This window comes from Antechinus flavipes, chromosome 2 (assembly GCF_016432865.1).
Source record: "Antechinus flavipes isolate AdamAnt ecotype Samford, QLD, Australia chromosome 2, AdamAnt_v2, whole genome shotgun sequence".
Taxonomy (NCBI): domain Eukaryota; kingdom Metazoa; phylum Chordata; class Mammalia; order Dasyuromorphia; family Dasyuridae; genus Antechinus; species Antechinus flavipes.
In genome coordinates this window covers 400469409-400489929 of record NC_067399.1, presented here as the reverse complement: position 1 = coordinate 400489929, position 20521 = coordinate 400469409, and the positions used below count along the sequence as shown (strand labels likewise).

The window sequence follows — 20521 nt, the reverse complement described above, 5'->3', positions numbered from 1 at the left end:
TTGTTTTTTGATGTATCCGGCATAGTACAAAGCTGGTAACTTCTAATTCATTCTCCCCCAATCCCTCTGAAATGGAAGAAACATGGAAATTTCAAGTGCTACAGAAAGGTTTTTATTTGTCACCAGTGGGTATGACTCTAATGTTGGGGTGAGGGGCCTAAAGTGAGAGGAGAGGGTAAGTATCCCCCTATAGGAGGATGGCATCCCTGCTTAGGTGCCATGAGCTGAATGCACTAAGGATCATGACCCCTTTTGCAGGCTCTGATGGGATCCGCCCTTCAGAGACTTTGGATCCCATCATCATGGAGAAGCAATCCCCTATGTGTAGAACACTCTCCCTCTTCTTTCACACAAGAGCCCTTTTGACATCTTACCAGGGGGTAACTCTATAGGATGGGGCAAAGGGGATTGAAAAGGGCTGTTCACAGAAGAGAGAGACCTTACTCATTTGTATTGGACTGAGGGAGGGAGGGAGGGCCTGATTTATTTTCATTGGGTCACTGAGTTTCCAAGGTCTTTTACTTCAGATGAGCTAAGGCAAATGGGCTCATTGGGGAGTTGTGGGAAACTCCAGAACCAGGGTTCTCAGGTTCAGTAACCTGACTTAAAAGCTTATTTTCTTCTGTAAGTTAGGATGGGAAAACATTAATATTGGAATAGTGAGTTGAGTATTCAATAGAGCAAGGATCTAGGGTATTGAGGTGGGTGTCTGCACCTGTCCCTGATCTCATGTACACCTAGGCATACAACCCCTGAAAATACACCTGTGTGTGTAGGCATTCTGATGCCTGCCCATGCACCCACACACATTCTCTGAAGAGCAGCATCTTGTGGAGCAGGGTCGCAGGCAGACAAGGTAGTCTGCTGAGAGCTGGGGGCTGGGGTAATCCCTTCCCTGAACAGTGTCCCTTTTCTACTCCCCGAGGACAGCAGTCACTTGTGCTATTCTTCAGCAGTCCTGTTGAGGCTGCCGTGTTTCTGCAGATAGTCTACGATGTCTGACTTGACTAGGCTGACTGGGGCCCGGTGGTACCAGCGCATGATGGGGACACCGTCTGGCCCCACCAGGAACTTCTCAAAATTCCAGCGGATGTCATGGACCTTCATAGGTTCCCAGAAGAGGCGGCTGGGTTGGCCTATGACTTCAGAGGGAGGTGGGCATGAATTCTGCAGGATACATGGAAGCACACAAATTATGAGTATCACATTTTTTAGTGTTAGATACTTCCCTATTCCTCTCTTCTACATTCTTCCCAAAAGCCTGTTTAATAGCCGAAATGCAGGTAAAATACTAAGGTCTTGCCCTATACAATAACACTGGGCAAATTAATGTTGCTTGTGTTACTATTCTGTTAACATATGGCTCTTTGGTAACCCTCCAGTTTATAACATTCAAAACTGGGAAGAACCTTTAGAATCGCTTAAACTGGGTCTCTTTTTCCTATCTGTAACGTGATAGCTCAGATTGTCTCTAAAGTCCTTCCCAGCATTGATATTAAAAAGATCTTCAGGGTATTCCAAAAGCAACAGATAATATAGGAACTTTTCCTCTATTATGGTGGAAATAATGTCATTGCTCATTGCAGGCTGGTAAAAAAGGAGTCTTCATGGTTTGTGAAGCACTTTCTCAAAAGAGCTCTGTAAGGTAAGTTATATTAATGACTGAGAGGTAGTGTGGAGTAATGGATAGAGAATTGTCTTTGGAGTCAGAATGATTTGTTTTCAAGCCCTGCCTGTATGATCCTGGGCAGGGCCCTTAACTCTCCATGCTCTAGACAACCAATGTTATTGAGACTGTGCCAGAGAATATGTAACTCTCTGTTGGTGAAGGGAATCTCCTTTCCCAATTGTTCTATTAATGAAATCACATCTCTTGGCCCCATCCTCTGCATGATGTGGTGCAAGAGAATTAGAGTTGGCCAGCATGGAGAGTCCTCCACACCCTGAACTGGTCCTGGGTGCTTAGACCAATTCTCTAACTCTCCTCTGACACAGGGCCCCATCTAGAAATTGTGCCAATAGGCAGCTTGTCCTTAGAGAGAGAAAAGGGATGAAAAGGAAGAGTGTGTGTGTGTGTGTGGGGGGGGAGGTGTGTGTGCATGGCTGTGAGTGTGATGTGGGCATGTGTATTTGTGGGTGTGGTATGTAGTGTGTATGTATGTATATTTGCTGGGTATATGTGTGTGATGTGTGTGTGGTATGTGGGGATATTTTGAGTGCTCCCGAACTGTAAGCTTCATGGCTCCTCTCTCTCCAGGGCAGCCTCCACACATTCTGGGTCACCATGGCATTAATTGTTCAGACTGTCATTACAATCTCATTCCCTTCTCGGGCATTCAGGACTTAGTTTTAGAATGTTTCTCTCCCTACCCCAAGTCTCTCCCCTCCAATTAGCAGGTCAGAATAATGCCAGGGTAAGATGTCTTCTTTCTCATTTCTGACTCCAGGCGTGATAATGATCTCACTTATATGCAGCTGTCCTGAGGCTGTGGACTAGGGACTACTCAGTTTAAAAGGGTCACCCACCCTATTGAGCCTGGGGTAAGGTTGGTCTGCCTCTCTTTAACATTCCCATGAACACATCTGTCCTTTAATTTCATTATCCCACTCTTCCCAAAGCATTTGCCCCATGACCACTGCTAGGGGAAGAAGGGAAATCTACCTCAAACCCCAAATGAGTCTTCCTACCAGAGAGATTAAGAAATTGTTCAACTCACCTTCAGGAAAGTATAAACCTTCTGTTCTTTCTCTCCATTCACATCCCCTTTCTCAAATAGCTGGAAATTGGGCACGAAGCCCCCACCTGGGCGTACATGCCTATAGGGAACAAGAATGTGGCCAAATGGCCTTGGAGCACAAACAAGCAAAAATAGCCAAGGAGGGATGAGGGAATAAGGAGGGCAGGCCAAGGAAGATAAGACAGCAGTCCAGGCTTGCAAATGAGCTGGAGAGCTTTCTTTGGAGTAGTTCCCCAAGGTGTTGTTATTTTAACCAATATAATGGTTAGACCTTACTTAAAAGGCTCTGAGTCTAAATTCATAGAGACTCAGACTTAATAGTTCAGATGGAATGTAACAGAATGTACACTTAAGAGTTGAAAAGCATTCCTAATATTACAAAAGAAACAGACCAGGTACATAGAAAAAATTACCTGAGCTCACATATTTAATGAAACCAGAATGTGAACATAGATCTGCTACTTTCAAGGCTGGGGCTCTTTCAGTTATACCCAAAGGTGTTGGGCAGTCACTTTTTCCTTCACCTACAGTTCTCCATCCTGTCTTCTGCAGGATCCCTAGTCAGTGCTCATCATACTGCTGTCCTCCCTCACCCATCCTGGCTTCCTATGATAAGGGAGGACCCTGAGCATTGCTGAACTTATTGACATGTTTTCAGGGATGCTCATCCCAGGGACCCTATAAAATGAGGAAAACCTCCCCTGTGTCCCCGTCCCTTAGACCCAACTCACTTGAGGGCAGGGAGGATTTCTGAATTTTGTCCTGGTTCTTGTTTTCCAAATTGGTTGCATGGGAATCCCAGGATAACAAGGTTCTGCGACTTCAAATCCTCCTGTAGTGCATTCAATTCTGACCCAAAGGAAAGTGGAGAGAAAGGGCCCTTAATATGCAGAACACCTATTTTCTAACCTTGGTTCTTCTGCCAACTTGCTTGGTAACTTGGTAAAACTGCTTTAAGTCTGAACCACAGTTTCTGACATCATGTAGGGAGGATGATCTCTGTCCTAAGGTCTCTTAAGGAGCACAGGATCACGGGAGTTGGAACGTCTGAAAGTGTCAGAACAGCAGAATGCTTTGGAGTTTTGCTTGTCTGAGCTTCTGCTAGGAGTAGGAGTGGGGAAAAGGGCGAGCCCTAGGTTTGAAAACCACCCTTTGGTTGAGCCATTTCTTCTGGGCCTTTGAAATGATCATGTGTGAGAGTATGTGTGTGCCAGAGAAGCTGCACACACTGTGTAAATGGTAAAAATGGAAGAAGCCACGGAGCCTGTGGAAGTAAGGAACTGGAACGGGATCTTGACAAGTACTATATACCTATACCACCTATACAAATGTGACTACAATTGTAGTCAGTCCTGTGTCCTAGTCATCTATAAAACAAGGTAGTTAGACTAGGCCTCCATAATTTTTAATAGTCTGTATTTTAAAGTAGCTTCCAGATCTGACACACTATGTTTTAATGCCCCATTCTTTTGATTCTCCAAAGGGAAAGAGAGTTCCTATCAGACTGGGCTTTTTCTTAGAGTCTCCTGCAATCTTCTGAGACTTCTTACTCTCAGTCATAAACACCACTCTCCCTGAAAGTAGAGCTGAGATACAGCATAATAGAGTACTCCCACCACCATCCCACATCCCTCCAGAAATCCACAACTGAAAGCGGTCCCACTGGTGAAACTGCCGTAAGGCTTACCAAGGTACTGGACCGTCAGGCCTCAGTAGGTGGCAACGTTTACGAAGAGGACATATTTGCCTGCATATTGCTTGAAAGGGATGTATTCATCAGTATCAATGGTGAGGGCGCCATAATCATAGACGCTACCCGTAATCCCTTGGTAGCAGTCCGTCTAAAACACAAGGAAAATGATGCAGATAGGGGTTTTTAATGGTAGCTTGATTCTGGTAACAAATAAGGAAATTTCACTGAGCCCAATTTTTTCTATCCTTTTCTTGATACCCAGCCCGTGCCCAGCCTCCAGGGACCTCCATTTGGTCTAGATTCTCCTGGCCCAGGTACTGATGCCCCCTTCCTCCCTCTTAGTCATCTGAGAAACAGGGTGGGGTTTCCAAAAGGGATGAAGGGGAGAGAAGATGAAATATAAAAAAACTGACTCATTATCTGAGAGATCAGTTCTCCCTGGTCTTCTCTAGCTCTGGTTACCTCCTGGCTCCCACCAACCTGCAACTTCCTGAGACAGGTAACACAGGCACACAGCTCCAGAAGGGAGCAGAAGCTGTGGCTAACTGTTTTTTCTTGGTTGACTTCCTCCTGAGGCAGTGTATGTTCTTTGGGCCAACAGGTTCAGCTCATGTTCCAGCTGCCCCTTAGCCCTCTTCTTAGCCATATTGGAATGCTTCCTGCATATCCTCAACTAAGAGTTCTTGTGCAAGTTGGCTGGGGCTGACCAAACAGAGCCAGCAAGGTCTTTTATAGTGCTAATGCTATAACCACACACACACACACACACACACACACACACACACACACACGGTACGGATCAAGCAGGGGCAACTTTCCCCAACTTTCAGATTAATCTGTACTTGGGGTTCTAAAGGATGCTATTTTTGAGCATAGATGTAATGAGAAGGAGCTTACTTAGTGAGAATGGTCAGAGGAAAGAATATCAGGGTTTGAAGGAACAGATAACTTAGTCCAATCCCTTTACTTTAAAGATGAATAAACTATGGCTTTGAGAGAATAAATGACTTGCCTGAGAATGTATAGTAAGTAGCAAGTGTTGGGTTTGATGGAATTCTAGTTTAGGCTGGGTTTTGCGCAAATTGCTTTTGCTTTACTTGTTATGATTCTAAGGAAATTACAGGTTTTTCCTCCCAGAACTATTGTCAGAATTGATCAAATGAGAGACGGAAGCTAATTTGAATGATATTTCTAAGGTTTCTCCTATCTCTCCAAATTCCATTCTATTGCTTAAGGGATCAGGATTAAACTGCCTACTGTCCCAGACTAAGAAAGTGATGAATCTTTTTCAGTTCATATGGAAACAACTCCATAGACACATTAGACTTTCACTATCTCATTCAAAGAAGCCTTTAGAATCTGGAGCCCTTCCAGCAGTTGAGATGGACTGCATACAGCCATCTCTGCCTGTGAGGATAACTGGAATCAAGGATAAATCTTGTGACTTGGATTCCATTAAATTCAACAAATGTTAATTCAGCACTTATGTGCCAGGTACTGTGCTAAAAAAAAAAAAAAAAGTCAAATATTAAACAGGTGGCTTTCCATTTTCCTGGAAGGATATAAGATGGCATCAGAAAGGTGAGTATGAGGTAATTTGAACAGGAGGAATATCAATACCTGGTGGATAGGGAGTGGTTACTGGGCAAGATCTTAATGGAGGAAAATTGAATCTCAAAAATAGGAATGACTCTGAAAGGCAGAAATGACGTAGAAGTAGATGCCAAGCACAGGAAATAATAGCTTATATGAATAAAGAGGAGCTAGAATGCTGATCTCAGAGGAGAAGTAGTAATTCTGTTGGGCTGAGCTATGAAATACATAGAGAAGAAACATGAAATAGTGTTGGAAAGGTAAGATGGACCCAAATTACATGAAGCTTTAAACAGTAGGATAAGGTTTTTGTATTTTTTTCTATAGGCAATGGGGAGTCACCAAAAGTTTCTGCATTGGGGAAGGAGGAGTAACATAGCTCTAGAGTTGTTGGGGAGCCTTTGAGATCATCTATTCCAATCCCTTAATTTTATAAATGAAGAGCTAAGGCTAGGGAAATAATGGCATGCCCAAAGTTCATGTAATAAAATGGCTGTCTGACTTTGAACCCAGACCCCAAATCTAGTGACTTTTCCACAGTAACATGTTCCTTTCTTATGTTTTAGGAAAATTATTTTAGCAGTTTTGTGAAGAATGTATTGGAGAAAAAAGAAACTGGAGGCAATAAGAACAATTAAGAAGCTAGAATAATAGTGTAGAAGAGAAATATTGAAGTTTTGAAACAAGATGATGGTTGTTAAGTGGAGAGAAAATGAATGCAAGAGGGATTGTGTAGTTATTTTGACAGCATTTTGCTATTTGAAAAGAGAGGATTATTATCTTGAAATGTGGAACCTGATTTTCTGGAGAGGAAGTCTACTCATCAGAGTCAGGGAAGTTTGAAGATGAGGCTGGTTTAAGGCAGATCTAGAGTTCTTTTTTTGGACATGTTTGAGAAACCACTGATCTCACTAAGATGGAGATGATAGATAAAGTGGAACAGACAATTGGCAATGCAAGAAAAAGGGACCCTTGTTAGATATATAAATTTGGGAGTAATCTTAAAAATGATCATTGAATTCATAAGCCCACCGAGGGGCAGAGTGTGGAGAAAGGAGGAAATATGGCCCAGGACAAGGCCTTTGGAGACATCCATGATTAAGGGGAGGAGATAGCAAAGAAGTAGCAGAAGATAGGAACACTAGTCTTAGGTAGTTTTACAAGAGTCAAGGGAGGAGAGGAGTGATCAGGGAGGAGAGGAGTGATCAATAATTTTAGTGGCTAAAGAAACAGAGAACTGGGGAAAACTGGGAAAAAGCTATTGAATTAAGCAGTTGGAAAAAAAAGGAATTTTAGAGAGTAAGCAATAAGAATTTTAAATGGTTGATGAGTGAGTAGGTGATGAGGATATTGAGATTGGAAAGCAGGATTGGATGATAGATTGAAGGGTTGAAACAATCATGATTTGGAGGAGGGGGTGAGGATGGGGGTCGGGGGTGGATCTGGGCCTATTTCTGGAAGCAGAAGATCCAGTAGCTAGGAAAAAGTCGAAGAAATGAGGCAAGCTCCTGTTGGGAGGTGGGAAAGAAAGAATTGAGGGCACAAGTAGAAAGGCGGCAACCTTGGCAAAAAGAATAGACACACCTGTTCCTCAGGGATTGGACCAGGCTGAATAGGTGAAGATTCAGCAGAGTTTAAAGGCAGGAAGCATGAGAGTCAAAAGAGTTCTCAGGCAAGGAGGAGGTACAATCATCTGCCTAGGGACTGGGGTGGTGGAATATTGAGGGCTTGGCAAGAACATTGGGAACAGCAGTTGGGGAATATGAGCTAATAGAAAAATGAAAGGGTTGTCATGTAACATAGGAAATAACAGGAGTTTATGGTGGCTCCATGTGGCTCACTTGCATGACTCCTTCCACCAATGTCCAGCAGCAAATTGTTTAGCAGTAATTGAGCTAAGCAGAGAAAGTGGATGGTGGTAAAGACCCAGAAAGAACTGGTAGGGCATGAAACAGAAGAAGTGAGGTGGTGGGAGATTGGGGGAAGTAGGCAGGGCAAATAAGGCTGGAACACTGTGCCTAGTTGATCTGGTCAGCTACAGGATTAAGGGAATAAAAAGACCTGAGCAGAGGCTGGAGGAGAGAGAGCGAGTGAGGGAGAAAAAAAGAGAGAGATGTGTATGTGTGTGTGTATGTGTATGTATTGATAGGAGGAGATGATTAAGATGAGAAATATGTTTTGGGGGAGTGCAGAGGTGAGTTGGAAAGATAGGAGATTGTTAATTTCAGAATGCAATCTTATGAAGATGGCACAATTTGGAATGATCATAATATTTTAAATATGACCACCATGGAAGGTGGCCAAGGTGGAGTCAGATGTATGTCAACAGAATTGACAGAGTTGAACTCAGGTCATAGTGTTCAGGAGATGAGGAATTAGTCAATGGCCTGGGCTGAGAAATTAATAGTAACCTTTAACTTATTAGTTTTGTGTATATTTATCATATCTCCTTTCCATTCTTAGTTGAACAGTAAAGAAAAAGAAAACCTTCATAGCAAATATACATAATTAAGCAAAGCAAATTTCCACATTGGCCAAGTCCCAATAGATATGTCTTGTACTACATTTTAAATACAGCATCTCTCTGGATTTAAATACATCATCTAGGAAGTCTCCCCTCACTTTTGGGGGAACTTGAGGAAAGTAAAATAAGTTTCACCAACTCAGATAGTCAGTTCCCCAAACTTTTTGGCCTGTTATGTCCAATCTATTGGTACAGAGAAGAGTGTTAAACAAGGAAGGAATCAGAAGAACTGGACTCAAGTATTGACTCTGTTACTATGTGAGCTTGAGGGAATAAATTCTTTGGACCTCAGTTTCCCCTCCATTTAATTGAGGATATTGGTTTTGTATGACAAGACACATTTGTTGCAACTTCTTCTCTCCCAGTTGGGAGAGAAACAAAAGTAATGCTTGTTAATTGAAAAAAAATATTTAATAGTCACTCTTCCAAATAAAGAGAATTAGACTTAAGGTTTCTTCCAACAAGACAATTTATATTCTATCTCCTCCAAGAAATTTTGCTCATATAATCACAGCCCACTGTGGATCTTAGTCCCTATAGCCTCACAATAGAATTCCATATGGTTGAACTGAGTTTCTGGGTTTAATGTTGTTAGGTCCCATCTTGGGATCACGTTTTTATTGTTTCTGGGTTTCCTCCAAAGTGCTTAGTTAGCCCAGACTTCACATACAGACACCACTGGCTCCATGGTGCTTAACACAGATGTGCTTTCATTCTCTGAAAAATCCAATCTGCACATCCTTCCCTCCTGAAATTTTGCTTTGTTTGGCTCTGGCCCTTGGGAACACATGCTCAACTATCTGATGACCTGAGAATGGGACCTCATATCCACAGCCATCCAATTTCTGTACTAAGTCCAGTGATGGAGACTAGGGGATTTCTAGGGACTAAAGGAAAAAGCTGGTGAATTGATCAAGAAGCATTACAGCTCCACTTTAGTCATGGATTATGTCTACATGAAGTCAAGATGCTCTCCAGGTTTAGTATAGAACCCAGGTCTCAAGCTTGACCGGGGCTTCCCTTTCCTGCTTTGTGAAAAGGTTCTCTAATGCCTTAGCATGTTCCTGGTGAGCCCTGGTGAGGACAGACCAAAGATTGTCACTCATGATTGTCCACAGGCCAAGCCCCCAAATCTGGCCTCACCAGTTTCAGCTCCAATCTCATGTTTCTAACCAATCGTAAACCTAGCCAGGATCAATCTCATTCCCAAGTGCCTAGCTCCAGCCCCAATCCCTGCCTGTCAACCCCTATCTCCAAAGGCCATAACGTTCAGCTTTCTCTTCACACCAAACCCCTACCTTTACTGAAGCTCAACCCAGAACACTTCATCGCTTCCAAAGGCAATAGACCTTGTAAGAAGGCTGGGGCCTGGAAAGATTGTTTTCTGTAGGAAGGAGGATAAACATAAAGCTCTGGCTCAGGTCCTCTTCTACTGGCCCCACAGCATTCTCCATGGAGGCTTCTTAGTAGCTAGCTATGTTTGCTCAAGTCTCAGATGTAGGATTGCAGAGAAAGAGGAATGGGGCCCTCCTTCCTCTAGGACCAGACTTGGGGTTATACTGCCTAGTGACTTAGAACCCACAACTAGGAAACTCATGAGAACATGGAACATAAAATGTCAGAGAATGAAGGCAGAGAGAGCAGTTAGAACCTTTCTAGACTTCTGCTTTCCTCTATAAAAATGAGGGGGATGATCAGATGATCTCCAGGGTCCAGGCAGCTCTATATCCTTTCCTCCAGACAGGACTGGAATTGTTTGGCAATCAGTCTTCCAAATCATCATAAATGCAGTCCCCTAAGACCTGTTTTTGTCTCGAATTGGCCTTCTCCCTATGTTTATCAGTGAGATGAAGTAATCCTCTTCCTTTCTCAGGAACGGTCTAGAATATCCTAGAATACCTCCTCTGATTGCCAGGCTCCTTAAAGGTACACAGTCTAATTAGGACAATGGACTTGAGGTCTATGAACTTAATTTTAAAAATATTTTTCTAACTTTAAGTAATTGGCTTCCTATTAATCCCCTATCTTATTTTATGCCTTAAGACCATTTCTCTGAGTAGGGGATTCTAAGGCTTTACCAAACACACACAAAAAGGTTAAGAATCCCGCTTTAGCACTATGGGGACCAGTCTCCTTAAGCCCCCAATCACGAGCGGATCGCAGGATTCCACGTTCTTCCCCGCTCTCTATCCCCGAAAGTGTCGCTCTGTTGTCCAGGAGGTCCCGAGGGTCTCCGATAGGAATAAGGTAGAAATAGGCAGCGGAAAAGAAAGCGGGAGGTGGAGGGAAAGAAATGTGAGAAAGGACCACTTCCAGAAGGGTAAGAACTTCATGACACCGTTCCTTTTAAGATAACCTAGAAACGGACCCATTCGCTTGCGCACAGGGATGGAAGAGACTCCCCAGGGAGGTAAAGAGAAAAGTGGAGACGGAAGGGACCCTTCCCTCCTGTCAGCCTGCAGATATCAGGGAACTCCAGGGAGACGGAGCTCAACAGCGCAGGCAAGGTGGAGGGGACCCAGCGCGGCAAGTTCTTTCCTTAGCCTTTCCAGCAGTCTCGGAACTGTCAGGATCCTCCTTACCTTCATTTTTTCCTGGCCCCGAATGGGCTGGACGAAGGCGGACAGGACGAGCGGGAGAAGCCAGGAGACCTGGAGAGTTCCCCCCGCCATGGCGACGACTGAAGGGGAAGCCCCCGGACTGGGAAGGGTCGCGAGCACCGCCTCCCAGGGGCACTGCGAGTTGGAGGGCTCGGCTGCTTTATGAGACTCACCACCACCTTCCCGACCTGCAAGAGGGGACCAATCGGAGTCTGCACCACGTCTTCCCAACCAATCGAAGACAAACAAGGGGTGTCCGGAGAGATCGCTATCATAATCCCCCGCCTCCAGCCCCAGGCAAGAAGTGGAGGGAGGAAATTTGTTGGGAAATCCGGAGGGCTGCGCCAGTCCCTGTCACTAAACCCTAGCTTCGTTCCGGGTTCTGGACACCTCAGCGCGCAGCCCCTTGCTCCCCCACGTTGGCATTGGGGAAGAAGAACCGAGTTTAGAACCCGAATCACAAATAACTGCTCGCCGGGCGTTGTCTCACTTCAGTTTCCCCTTCGATAAAATGAGGCTTTAGGACTAACTCCGTACGTGTATTTTGACACCTCCCTACGCTCTTTAAAATCCAAAATATGGATCTGATCCTGTGCCAGTCACAGAAGCTAAATATCTGTTCTCAACTCCGAGCGTTTGTTTTGTTACTTAAAATACAGAATAAAAGACCCCAGGATTAGGAAGGGGCTGAGAACATAGAACCTGCAACTTCGCTGGCTCCCCATTGCCCACCAAAGTCTGCCTGGCATTCTAGGCTTTCTAAAGTTGGTGCCATGTCAGTTTTCCGGGACTATTTCATGTTCTTGTCACGCACCCAGTGGGCACACTCCAGTCAGATAGTCATGCTTTCCTTTCCCAAAACACTGGGAACATCACTGTCTTGGACTATCCCCACCATCTTCCCTGTACCTACAAAGCTTTCCTTCTTGCTCATAACCTGTTGAATTGAGAAGTAGTAAAAGAGTTCAGAGTCAAAAAAGCAAAGAATTTTGGAGTCAGAATCAAATACATCACCTGCCTCTTAGCTACCAGCAACATAGAATGTTTGAACTGGAAGAGATTTGTCAGCTAATCAATCCACCAATATTTATTAATCTGTGTTTCTAACTCTGTTATAAAAAGACAAAAATGAAATTGCCCCTGCCTTTAAGGAGCTTTTGCTTTCTGGGGGAAGAAGTAAAAATGTATATATGAGCAAATGCAGATATATACAAAATGAATGCAAGCTAATTTGAGAGAGCAGGGATGTATTAGGAAGGAATTCATATGGAAGATGGCCTCTGAAACTCAAAGCTGAAAAAATGAAATTTAGAAGGGTAGAGAGGGTAAAAGCCTAGAGACGGGAGAGGGCATTTCACATGTGAGGAATACCAATCTGGTTGGACCCTACAGGGTGGAAAGTTACATTGGGGCCAGGTGGTAAAAGGCATTATATGCTAGTGTAGTTTGCATTTTATTCTAGAACTTAGTAGGGGGCCACTGAAGTTTTCTCCCTTTTAAATTAGGGAGAGACACCCTGAGCTTTCAGAAACTGACTGACTTCATTAGAAAGAGGAGTGACTTGAGGGGAGGAGATCAATTAGGATTCAATTATAATAATCCAAGGGAGAAGTAGGAAGGGCTTGAACTGGGGTATTTCTATCTGTAGAGAAGAGATTGAATGAAACAAATATTGTGGAGGTAGAAGCAGCAAGATTTGGAAAGTGAATGGTTGGGTGAGGGAGCAGAATCAAAGATAATGCTGAAGTTGTGGATCTAGAAGGTTAGACAGGCAGTGATACCCTTAGCAGAAAGAGGGAAGTTTGGAAGAAGGTTAGGTTTAGGAGGAAAAATGAGTTCAGCTTGATAAGAGTAAACTTAAACAAAAAGAAAAAAAGGGTAAGTTTGTTATATCTACAGGATGTACAATTTAAAATATCCAAAAGGTACTCCTATGGGAACTAGAGCTCTGAATAAGTCTAGAGAGGAACATAGAGGTCTGAAAATCATCTGTAGAGGGAGGGTAGTTGAACTCCCTGGGAGTTAATGAGACTACTGAATGGGAAGAATGTAGAAAGAGAAGAGAAAAGAGCCCAAGACCCAGGTTTGGGGTCTGCTTCCAGTTACGGAGTATAATATGGATGATAAGGCAGCAAAGGAAAATAGGAAAGACAAAGAAATGGTTAGATCAGAGGATAATAAAAGAGAACAGTGTCAGAAACCCAGAGAAGAGGCAATACCTAGGACAAGAGATGGGGTCAGCAGTTTCAATAATTCTGTTATTGCTCTCTCTGCGCCCTTCCAACCTGACCTTCAGCAAATCAGGGATGAGACTATGTCATGTCTGGTGGATCTCTGCCACCTAATAGAATCTTCCTGCCATGTTGTTGATGAAGTCATCAAATGTGAGAGTATAGTATGGAAACAGAAAAAAAATCTCCTTTTTTCATAAAAAACTAGAAATATTAAGAAATAATATTTCTGACCACGTAGAACAAAAGCTAAGGCCTTTTTTTTTTTTTAAGGGAAATTGATTAAGCAAATGGAGATTATTGCTTTCCCACTCATCTAAAGTGATTAGTGTTTACACCTACCCACAGGAAGTATCCTTTGTTTCTTTGGTACTCAAAGTATATTCTGGGAAGGAGGTGGGGTGGGGGAGATGTTTTCAAGGTCAAAACTATTTTCATAGTAACACATAAATAATAAAAGTACAAAACTATCAATACATTAAATAATACATTAATACATAAAACCCACTATCATGCTAGCCAATTTCTGCTGCTTCATGGGTCAGTCCAGATTCCCCAACTAGCTTGGCCAGAGAGGAATAATCAATTGAATATATTAATTGTATATTAATATAAAGTCATTAAGCTAATAAGCAATATTATTAATAAGCTAATAAAAACAAGGCTGTTTCTTTCATAATAATAAATACATACGTAACAAAATATTTTCATAATAATACAATTATAAGATGTCTTAATTTGGTAAATTAATATAGCAAAATACTAGTAAATATAGCCCACATAAACACCTTTAGGAAGTCCTCAAAAATTAAGAATGTAAAGGGATTCTGAAACTAAAAAGTTTTAAGGATTGTTGTTTTATTTCAATGAAAGCAAGACACCTTCACTCCTATTCAAAAAATATTCTCATACTGATTTCCCATGGTCCCTTGAGGATCCAGGAAGAAATAGGAAGTGACTGATTATCCAAATATTCTAGAATCTTAACTCAAATTTTTAAAAACATTTTTATTTTCTTCTTTGGGATTCTTATTACTGAAATCACTGTGGGGAAGTGTTGGAGAACATAAGAAATCATGCCTTTTTCCAACCCACAAATATTGGCATTTAAAAATAAAGTTAAGGAGGCAGCTATTTGGTGTAGTGGATAGAGCACCAGCCCTGAAGTCAGGAGGACCTGAGTTCAAATGTGATCTCACTTCCTAGCTGTGTGGTCACTTAAACCCAATTGCCTCAGGAAAAAAATAAAATATAATAAAATAAAATAAATAAATAAAGTTAAGAGGCAGCCAGGTGGCACAATGAATAGAGTAACAACCCTGGAGTCAGGAGGATCTGAGTTCAAACTTTGATACTTATTAGGTGTGTGACTTTGGGCTAGTCACTTAACACTGATTGCCTCACCAAAAAAAGAGAGAGAGAGAGAGAGAGAAGAAAAAGAAACAAAAAAGAATAAAGTTAAATTAAATAAAATTGTTTCTGGCAAACAAGCCACACAGTATTGATTTTTTTTTTCCTTCTATGTTATGGGACAGAACTCTGTACTTAAAACAAGGATTCTTACAAGGTGCTAACTCAGTGGAATTGATGAGACAATGGTTATCTAGTTTAGCATGGTGCTTAATAGTTCTCTAGTTCAGTATGATTGATTTAATCTTATAACAAATTATGGTTTCCTAGTAATAATAATGATTGGTTTATATTCAGTGCAGAGCATATAAGCTGGGACAAACTCAGCCATGGCCAGAGCCAGATTCATTCAGAGCCAGATTCATTCCACTATCCACCTTTGTGGTATCTAGAGGCTGAAGCACAAGCCCTGGGGACTCATAGAGATTCATTCACTCCATCTCACACCATCTTGGTGGCAGGCTCTCCTCCTCTTCTCCACAGAAACCAAGACTCCAGAAGACTTCTAAGAAAGCTAGCTGGGCCCCAGGCAAGGAAACTAGATTGTGAAGGAGATAATAAAGGAGTTGGATTGTAACACCTGGCTATTCTTTTGGTGATTACTGAAAAGAAGGCTGCTCCAAGGATCTCCAGAAAATCAAGCCGAACATTTACACTTCTAAAATAGAATAAAAAGAGAAAGGCATAGGAGGAGAAAGAAAGATCAGAGCTGGAAGGGATTGAGATAGTTGCATTCCTATATTAAACAAATACGGAAATTGAGGCTCAGAAAGAAGTAACTTACTTCTAGTCATATAGCTTGATATAAAATATTTTATAAAAAGTAAAATTTATTTTAAAATTATTTGCTGTTTAGAATTACTTGTGGTTTCGTTTGAGAATTGGCAGTTCTTTATTAAGCAGGCTCAGGACCTTCTTCTCTGCTACCTTGCAATAAAGAGTCAACTGCTCTCTTTGAATAAAATCACATCTCCTCCCACTCTTACCCAAGAAAGATGCTCTAAGGAGAGATAATAGAGTCATTGGGTTTAGAATAAAGGAGCAGGCTCTTGTGCTTCCAGGAGATGACTATTGATTTGTGCAATGTTATTTCTACATATAACCACTTTATCTAGAATTCTAGTGAAAAGAAACCTGGTCAGGAGGCTTGGGCTCTATTATTGGTCATTTTGTTGACTCAGTATATGACCTGAGCCTCAGTTTCCTCATCTATAAAATGGGCATAACTTCTATAGTAGCTCTTTCTAGATAAGGCTGTTGTAATGATCAAAAGAACAGAAAAAAAAAAACCATGTACCTTAGAAAGTTAAAAGCATTATACCATTGTACATATTAAAAATTTTTTATATTGAATTTATCAAACACCAAATATTTCAGTATACAAAGAACAGAAAAGAAGATTAAATATGAAACTGAGTTTTTACCTAGAGTTTATTTTTTGTTGTGCATATTTAACACAGCAGTAAATTTCTGCTTTTTTTCTTTATATTTTTAAAAATATTTCATTGATGTATTTTTCTTTCTTTTTTTGTTTCACCATCATTACTATCAATACTCACTAACTCTTTATTTTCCTCTAATTCCCCAATGGAGCCCCTCTCTTGTAGCAAATAAATATAGTCAAGCAAAACAAATGAACACATTGGCAGTCTGAAAACATGCATGTAAATAAAAGATGCAAAACATGTGGGAAGAAATGACATCATTCCTGCCCACTGGCCATACAAAGGAGGTGGCCAGGTGGGAAGGGAGGCAGGAACCACTCCTAAGCACCCAGATTACTTATGAGGAAAGCTTCCTTACTCCCTGGGATCCTGGCACTCCAGACTCACTATCATGCTAGCCAATTTCTGCTGCTTCATGGGTCGATCCAGGTTCCCCAACTAGCTTGGCCAGAGAGGAATAATCAACTGAGAAGCAGCCCTCTTGACCTACTGAGATAAAGTCAGTTAGGTTGCATACAATATTTTGGTAGGTAATTATCAAAAATAAGGACAAAGCTTAGTTTGCACTTGTTTGCATTGTTTAGATTGGGATTTATCCTGGCTCTGTTATTTTTTTTACTAATGCTATCCAGGGGTGGATCCAATTTATAAAGATTAAGGTAGTTTTCCATAACTTTTTTCTAGAGTAGACCAGCTCCCTCTCTTCCCTCTGCCAACCCAATGAAGGGAGAAGAGTCAGAGTGAATTTTGGTATCATCTCTCCTATGCACATTGAAAGATGTGGGGAGTCAAGGTATTGTTTGGGTCACAAGGATCAGGCCAGATCCTTAGAAACTTTTAATATACATATGAATATCTAAATGTATATTTGTATCTGTGCCACCATATTATATACATACACACACACATACACAGTATAAGTGTGGATATGTATAACACACACACACACACACACACTATATATATATATATATATATATATATATATATATATATATATATATATATATATATATATATATTTATATATATATATGGGGCAGTTAGAGTGCCAGGCTTGAAGTCAGGAAAACTCATTTTCTTCAATTCAAATCTCATTTCAGAATTGTACTAGTTATGTGACTCGGGACAAATTACTTAACCCCATTTGCCTCAGTTTCCTCATCTGTAAAATGAATTGGAGAAGGAAATGGCAAACCACTCCAGTATCTTTGCCAAGAAAATCCCAAATGGGGTCATGAAGAGTCAGCTATTATTAATCAACAACATATCAATGTGTGTGTGTGTGTGTGTATACACATATATACACACATACATGTAGAGAGAAATACATATATACATATATAGACACATATACATATACATATATATATATAATTTTTATGTTCTGAAGTTAACAAATGCTAAATAAGATAGACATTTCCCTGTGCAAAACAGAATAGGAAAAAAGTACACTTGCAGTTTTGTATCTTCATATAGCTCTTCTCTCTCCAAATGTATATCAAAATCAACATGTTATTTTAAAAGCTATTCTGCTTGTCTATGCTTCTTATCAATCATCTCTTTTGAGCACTCTTTATGATACTTTAATGATTCTTTTTTCTTTTCAAAAAAATTTTGGTAACTCTCAATAGTCCCCTTCTCCCTTAGCTCCATACGTCTTCTTGTCTTCCAAGATTGAAAGAAGGAAAAACAAAATCCTATATCAAATATGCTTAATCAAACAAAATAAATACACACATTAGCCTTATTTCAAAATGTATGTCACATTCTGTACCATGACTCCATCAGAAGGTGAGTAATGTGTTCCATCACTGGTTCTTTGGAATTGTTTTAATTGATCATTGCACTCATTGATCAGAGTTCTTGAGTTTTCAAAGTTGTTTGACTTTATACTGTAATATATAGATTTGTTCTGGTTCTGCTGGCTTTAGTTTGTGTGAGTTTATGAAAGTCTTTCCAGGTTTGTTTGAAACCATCTCTTTTGCTATTTCTTGCAATCCAATAATGTTTTCCTAGTATTTCTTTTATTCTTATTATTTTTTCATTCACCTATCAACAAATGTAAATATATCAATAAGTGAAGGACAGAAAAAAAGATTGTGCATGAAACTGAACTTATGTACAGTTTTAAGTAAATATTAAATTTTATATGATTACAACAAATTTGTTCTGATTATCTCTGTATTTGATTATTGGCTCTTTTCTGTGTATTTTTAACACATTCTTAATTTTTTTACTCTTACCTTCTTTTTTTTTCCATCACTCTTATTACTCACCAACTCCTCTCCTTCCTTTCTCCTCCATAAAAGTCCTCCCTTGTAACCAGTAGATACAGTCAAATAAACAAATCAACAAATGGTTTTTGTTTGCAAATCTCTCTTAGGATCTTGAGTTCATCATGATTCTGCCAAGCAGTGGGTGGAGCCCTTCAACATCAGTCTCCTGAAATAGTGTTTGATCACTGCATTGATCGGTCTTTCCAAATTGTTTTCCTTTACATTATCATGGTCAATATGTACATTGTTCTGCCGGTTTTGCTTATTTCATTCCATATCTTTCTAGATTTATCTGACCTGTCATATTCATAATAATATTCCATTATATTCATAAACCATTATTTGTTTTATTTGTTCTTTCTTTTAAAAATAGCAGTATATTTTATTGATATCTTCTGTTTTTACACTAGTTAAATTTCTTCCTGTATCTCTCTTCCTTTCCTTTCCCAGTGAACCATTCCAATTAAAAAAAAGCCATTTAAAAAGAAAAAAAGATAAAGAAGAAAACCCCACAAAACTGATTATTTAGAACGCTTTTCTGCCCTGAACAACACCAAGTTCTTAGTTCCCTTTTCCACTATATTCTTTCCCATTCCTCTAATTCACATGTATACAGATTGTTGTGAGGGGCTAGTCAGCCAAACAATGGAAGAAGACAATTCACAACAGGGGAAAAATGATTTCATTCTCAGTTCTCTCTGCATTTGAGGAAAGAAGTTTTTGGCTTCAAAAGTGTGGGAGGAATGAAAAGGGCTAGGACTTGGGAGCCAAAAATGAAGTATTCCATTTTGGGCAAATTGCTTCACCTCTTCAATTTCCTCATCACTAAACTGGGCTGATCATACCTGATACTATCTCTTTTAGTAAACATGTGGCAAATCATAAAGCCCAGAGGTAGAAGGGCTTTCAATAAAGACATCTTATGCCCCTTCTCAATGCAATTGGAGAATCCTAGGAAGGGGAGGGACTTTCAAGTTCAACCTTACCTGAGCTAGGGATCCCTTTCACAATATTCCTGGCAAGTGGGAATCCAAATTCAATTTCAAGCTATCCAATGAGAATGTGGATACTATTCTGAGTCATCCCATTTCCCTCCTTTCAATCCAACCCAATCCAATAAATATTTATTAAGTGCTTGGAAAAATAATTAAACCTACAAATAGGAATTGTTTATTATTGTTGTTACTATTACCTTATTTATTTTCTCCATTCATTTTCCTGAAATGTGAACCAGAATCTTGGAGTTGAAAGGGATTTGAGAAGAGTCCAGTTAGTCCAGTCCACTCTTTAATGCAGGAATTAATCTCTTCTTTGTAAATGGCTCTCTACTTGGCTCCTTCCTGCCTCCCCCAGCCCAGGTCTGTCTGTGATCAGATGTGATCATGCTTCCCCATTTTTGCCTCCCTTGATGGCATCTTCCCATTGTATTAGTTCTCTAGGTCAGTTCAGTCTAGCAAGGAGATGATTTGATTAAATTGATAATTACCAATGAGTCCATAGATAGTCTATCTCCACACACTCCCCACACCTTTTCCCTTCCAAAGTCCCACAAGGGACATCTGTGTCCATGAGAGAGAATGGAGAGGGAAAGAATTAGTATTAGACCCAATTAGCAAAGACCAAGGCTCTTCTGGCTTCAATATGAAAGGCCTGACCCTGAGTAATGAGGCCTTACTCAGGTTAATTCTAACAGTAATAATAATTTGAATTTAAATGGTATTTTACATTCATTGTCTCCTTTGAACTTCATAATACCCCTGTGAGGAAGGTCAGGGAGGTATCTCCATTTTACAGATGAGGAATACTCTAGGAAAATGAATGACTTAAGGACTTCTAGAGAAAACAATAGAGCTGGAACTGAAATCACATCTTTTAATCCCCAATCAAGGGGCTGGTTCTACTTCTAATCTTTCTACACCCCAGGTCACTAGCTAAATAAAGCTCAAAGTCATGAACCTTGGACATACAGTACTGTTTTTCTATCTGTATTTTTAAAAAGTTAATTTCC

General features: G+C 40.6%; 1 protein-coding gene and 1 long non-coding RNA gene across 2 annotated transcripts; one reads left to right on the top strand and one right to left on the bottom strand.

The window, feature by feature from the left end:
• Positions 1-96: 96 nt before the first annotated feature.
• On the bottom strand, positions 97-11295 carry GPX3 (glutathione peroxidase 3). Its single transcript, XM_051978735.1, has 5 exons — positions 11131-11295; positions 4426-4579; positions 3470-3587; positions 2718-2817; positions 97-1167 (listed from the first exon to the last, which is right to left on the bottom strand). Exons 1-5 carry the CDS (start codon positions 11218-11220, stop codon positions 943-945), a joined length of 687 nt encoding a protein of 228 aa, XP_051834695.1. The 5' UTR covers positions 11221-11295; the 3' UTR covers positions 97-942.
• On the top strand, positions 1174-15633 carry LOC127550104 (uncharacterized). Its single transcript, XR_007950776.1, has 2 exons — positions 1174-1645; positions 15273-15633. It is a non-coding gene; the product is annotated as an uncharacterized LOC127550104 (long non-coding RNA).
• The last annotated feature ends 4888 nt before the right edge of the window (positions 15634-20521 follow it).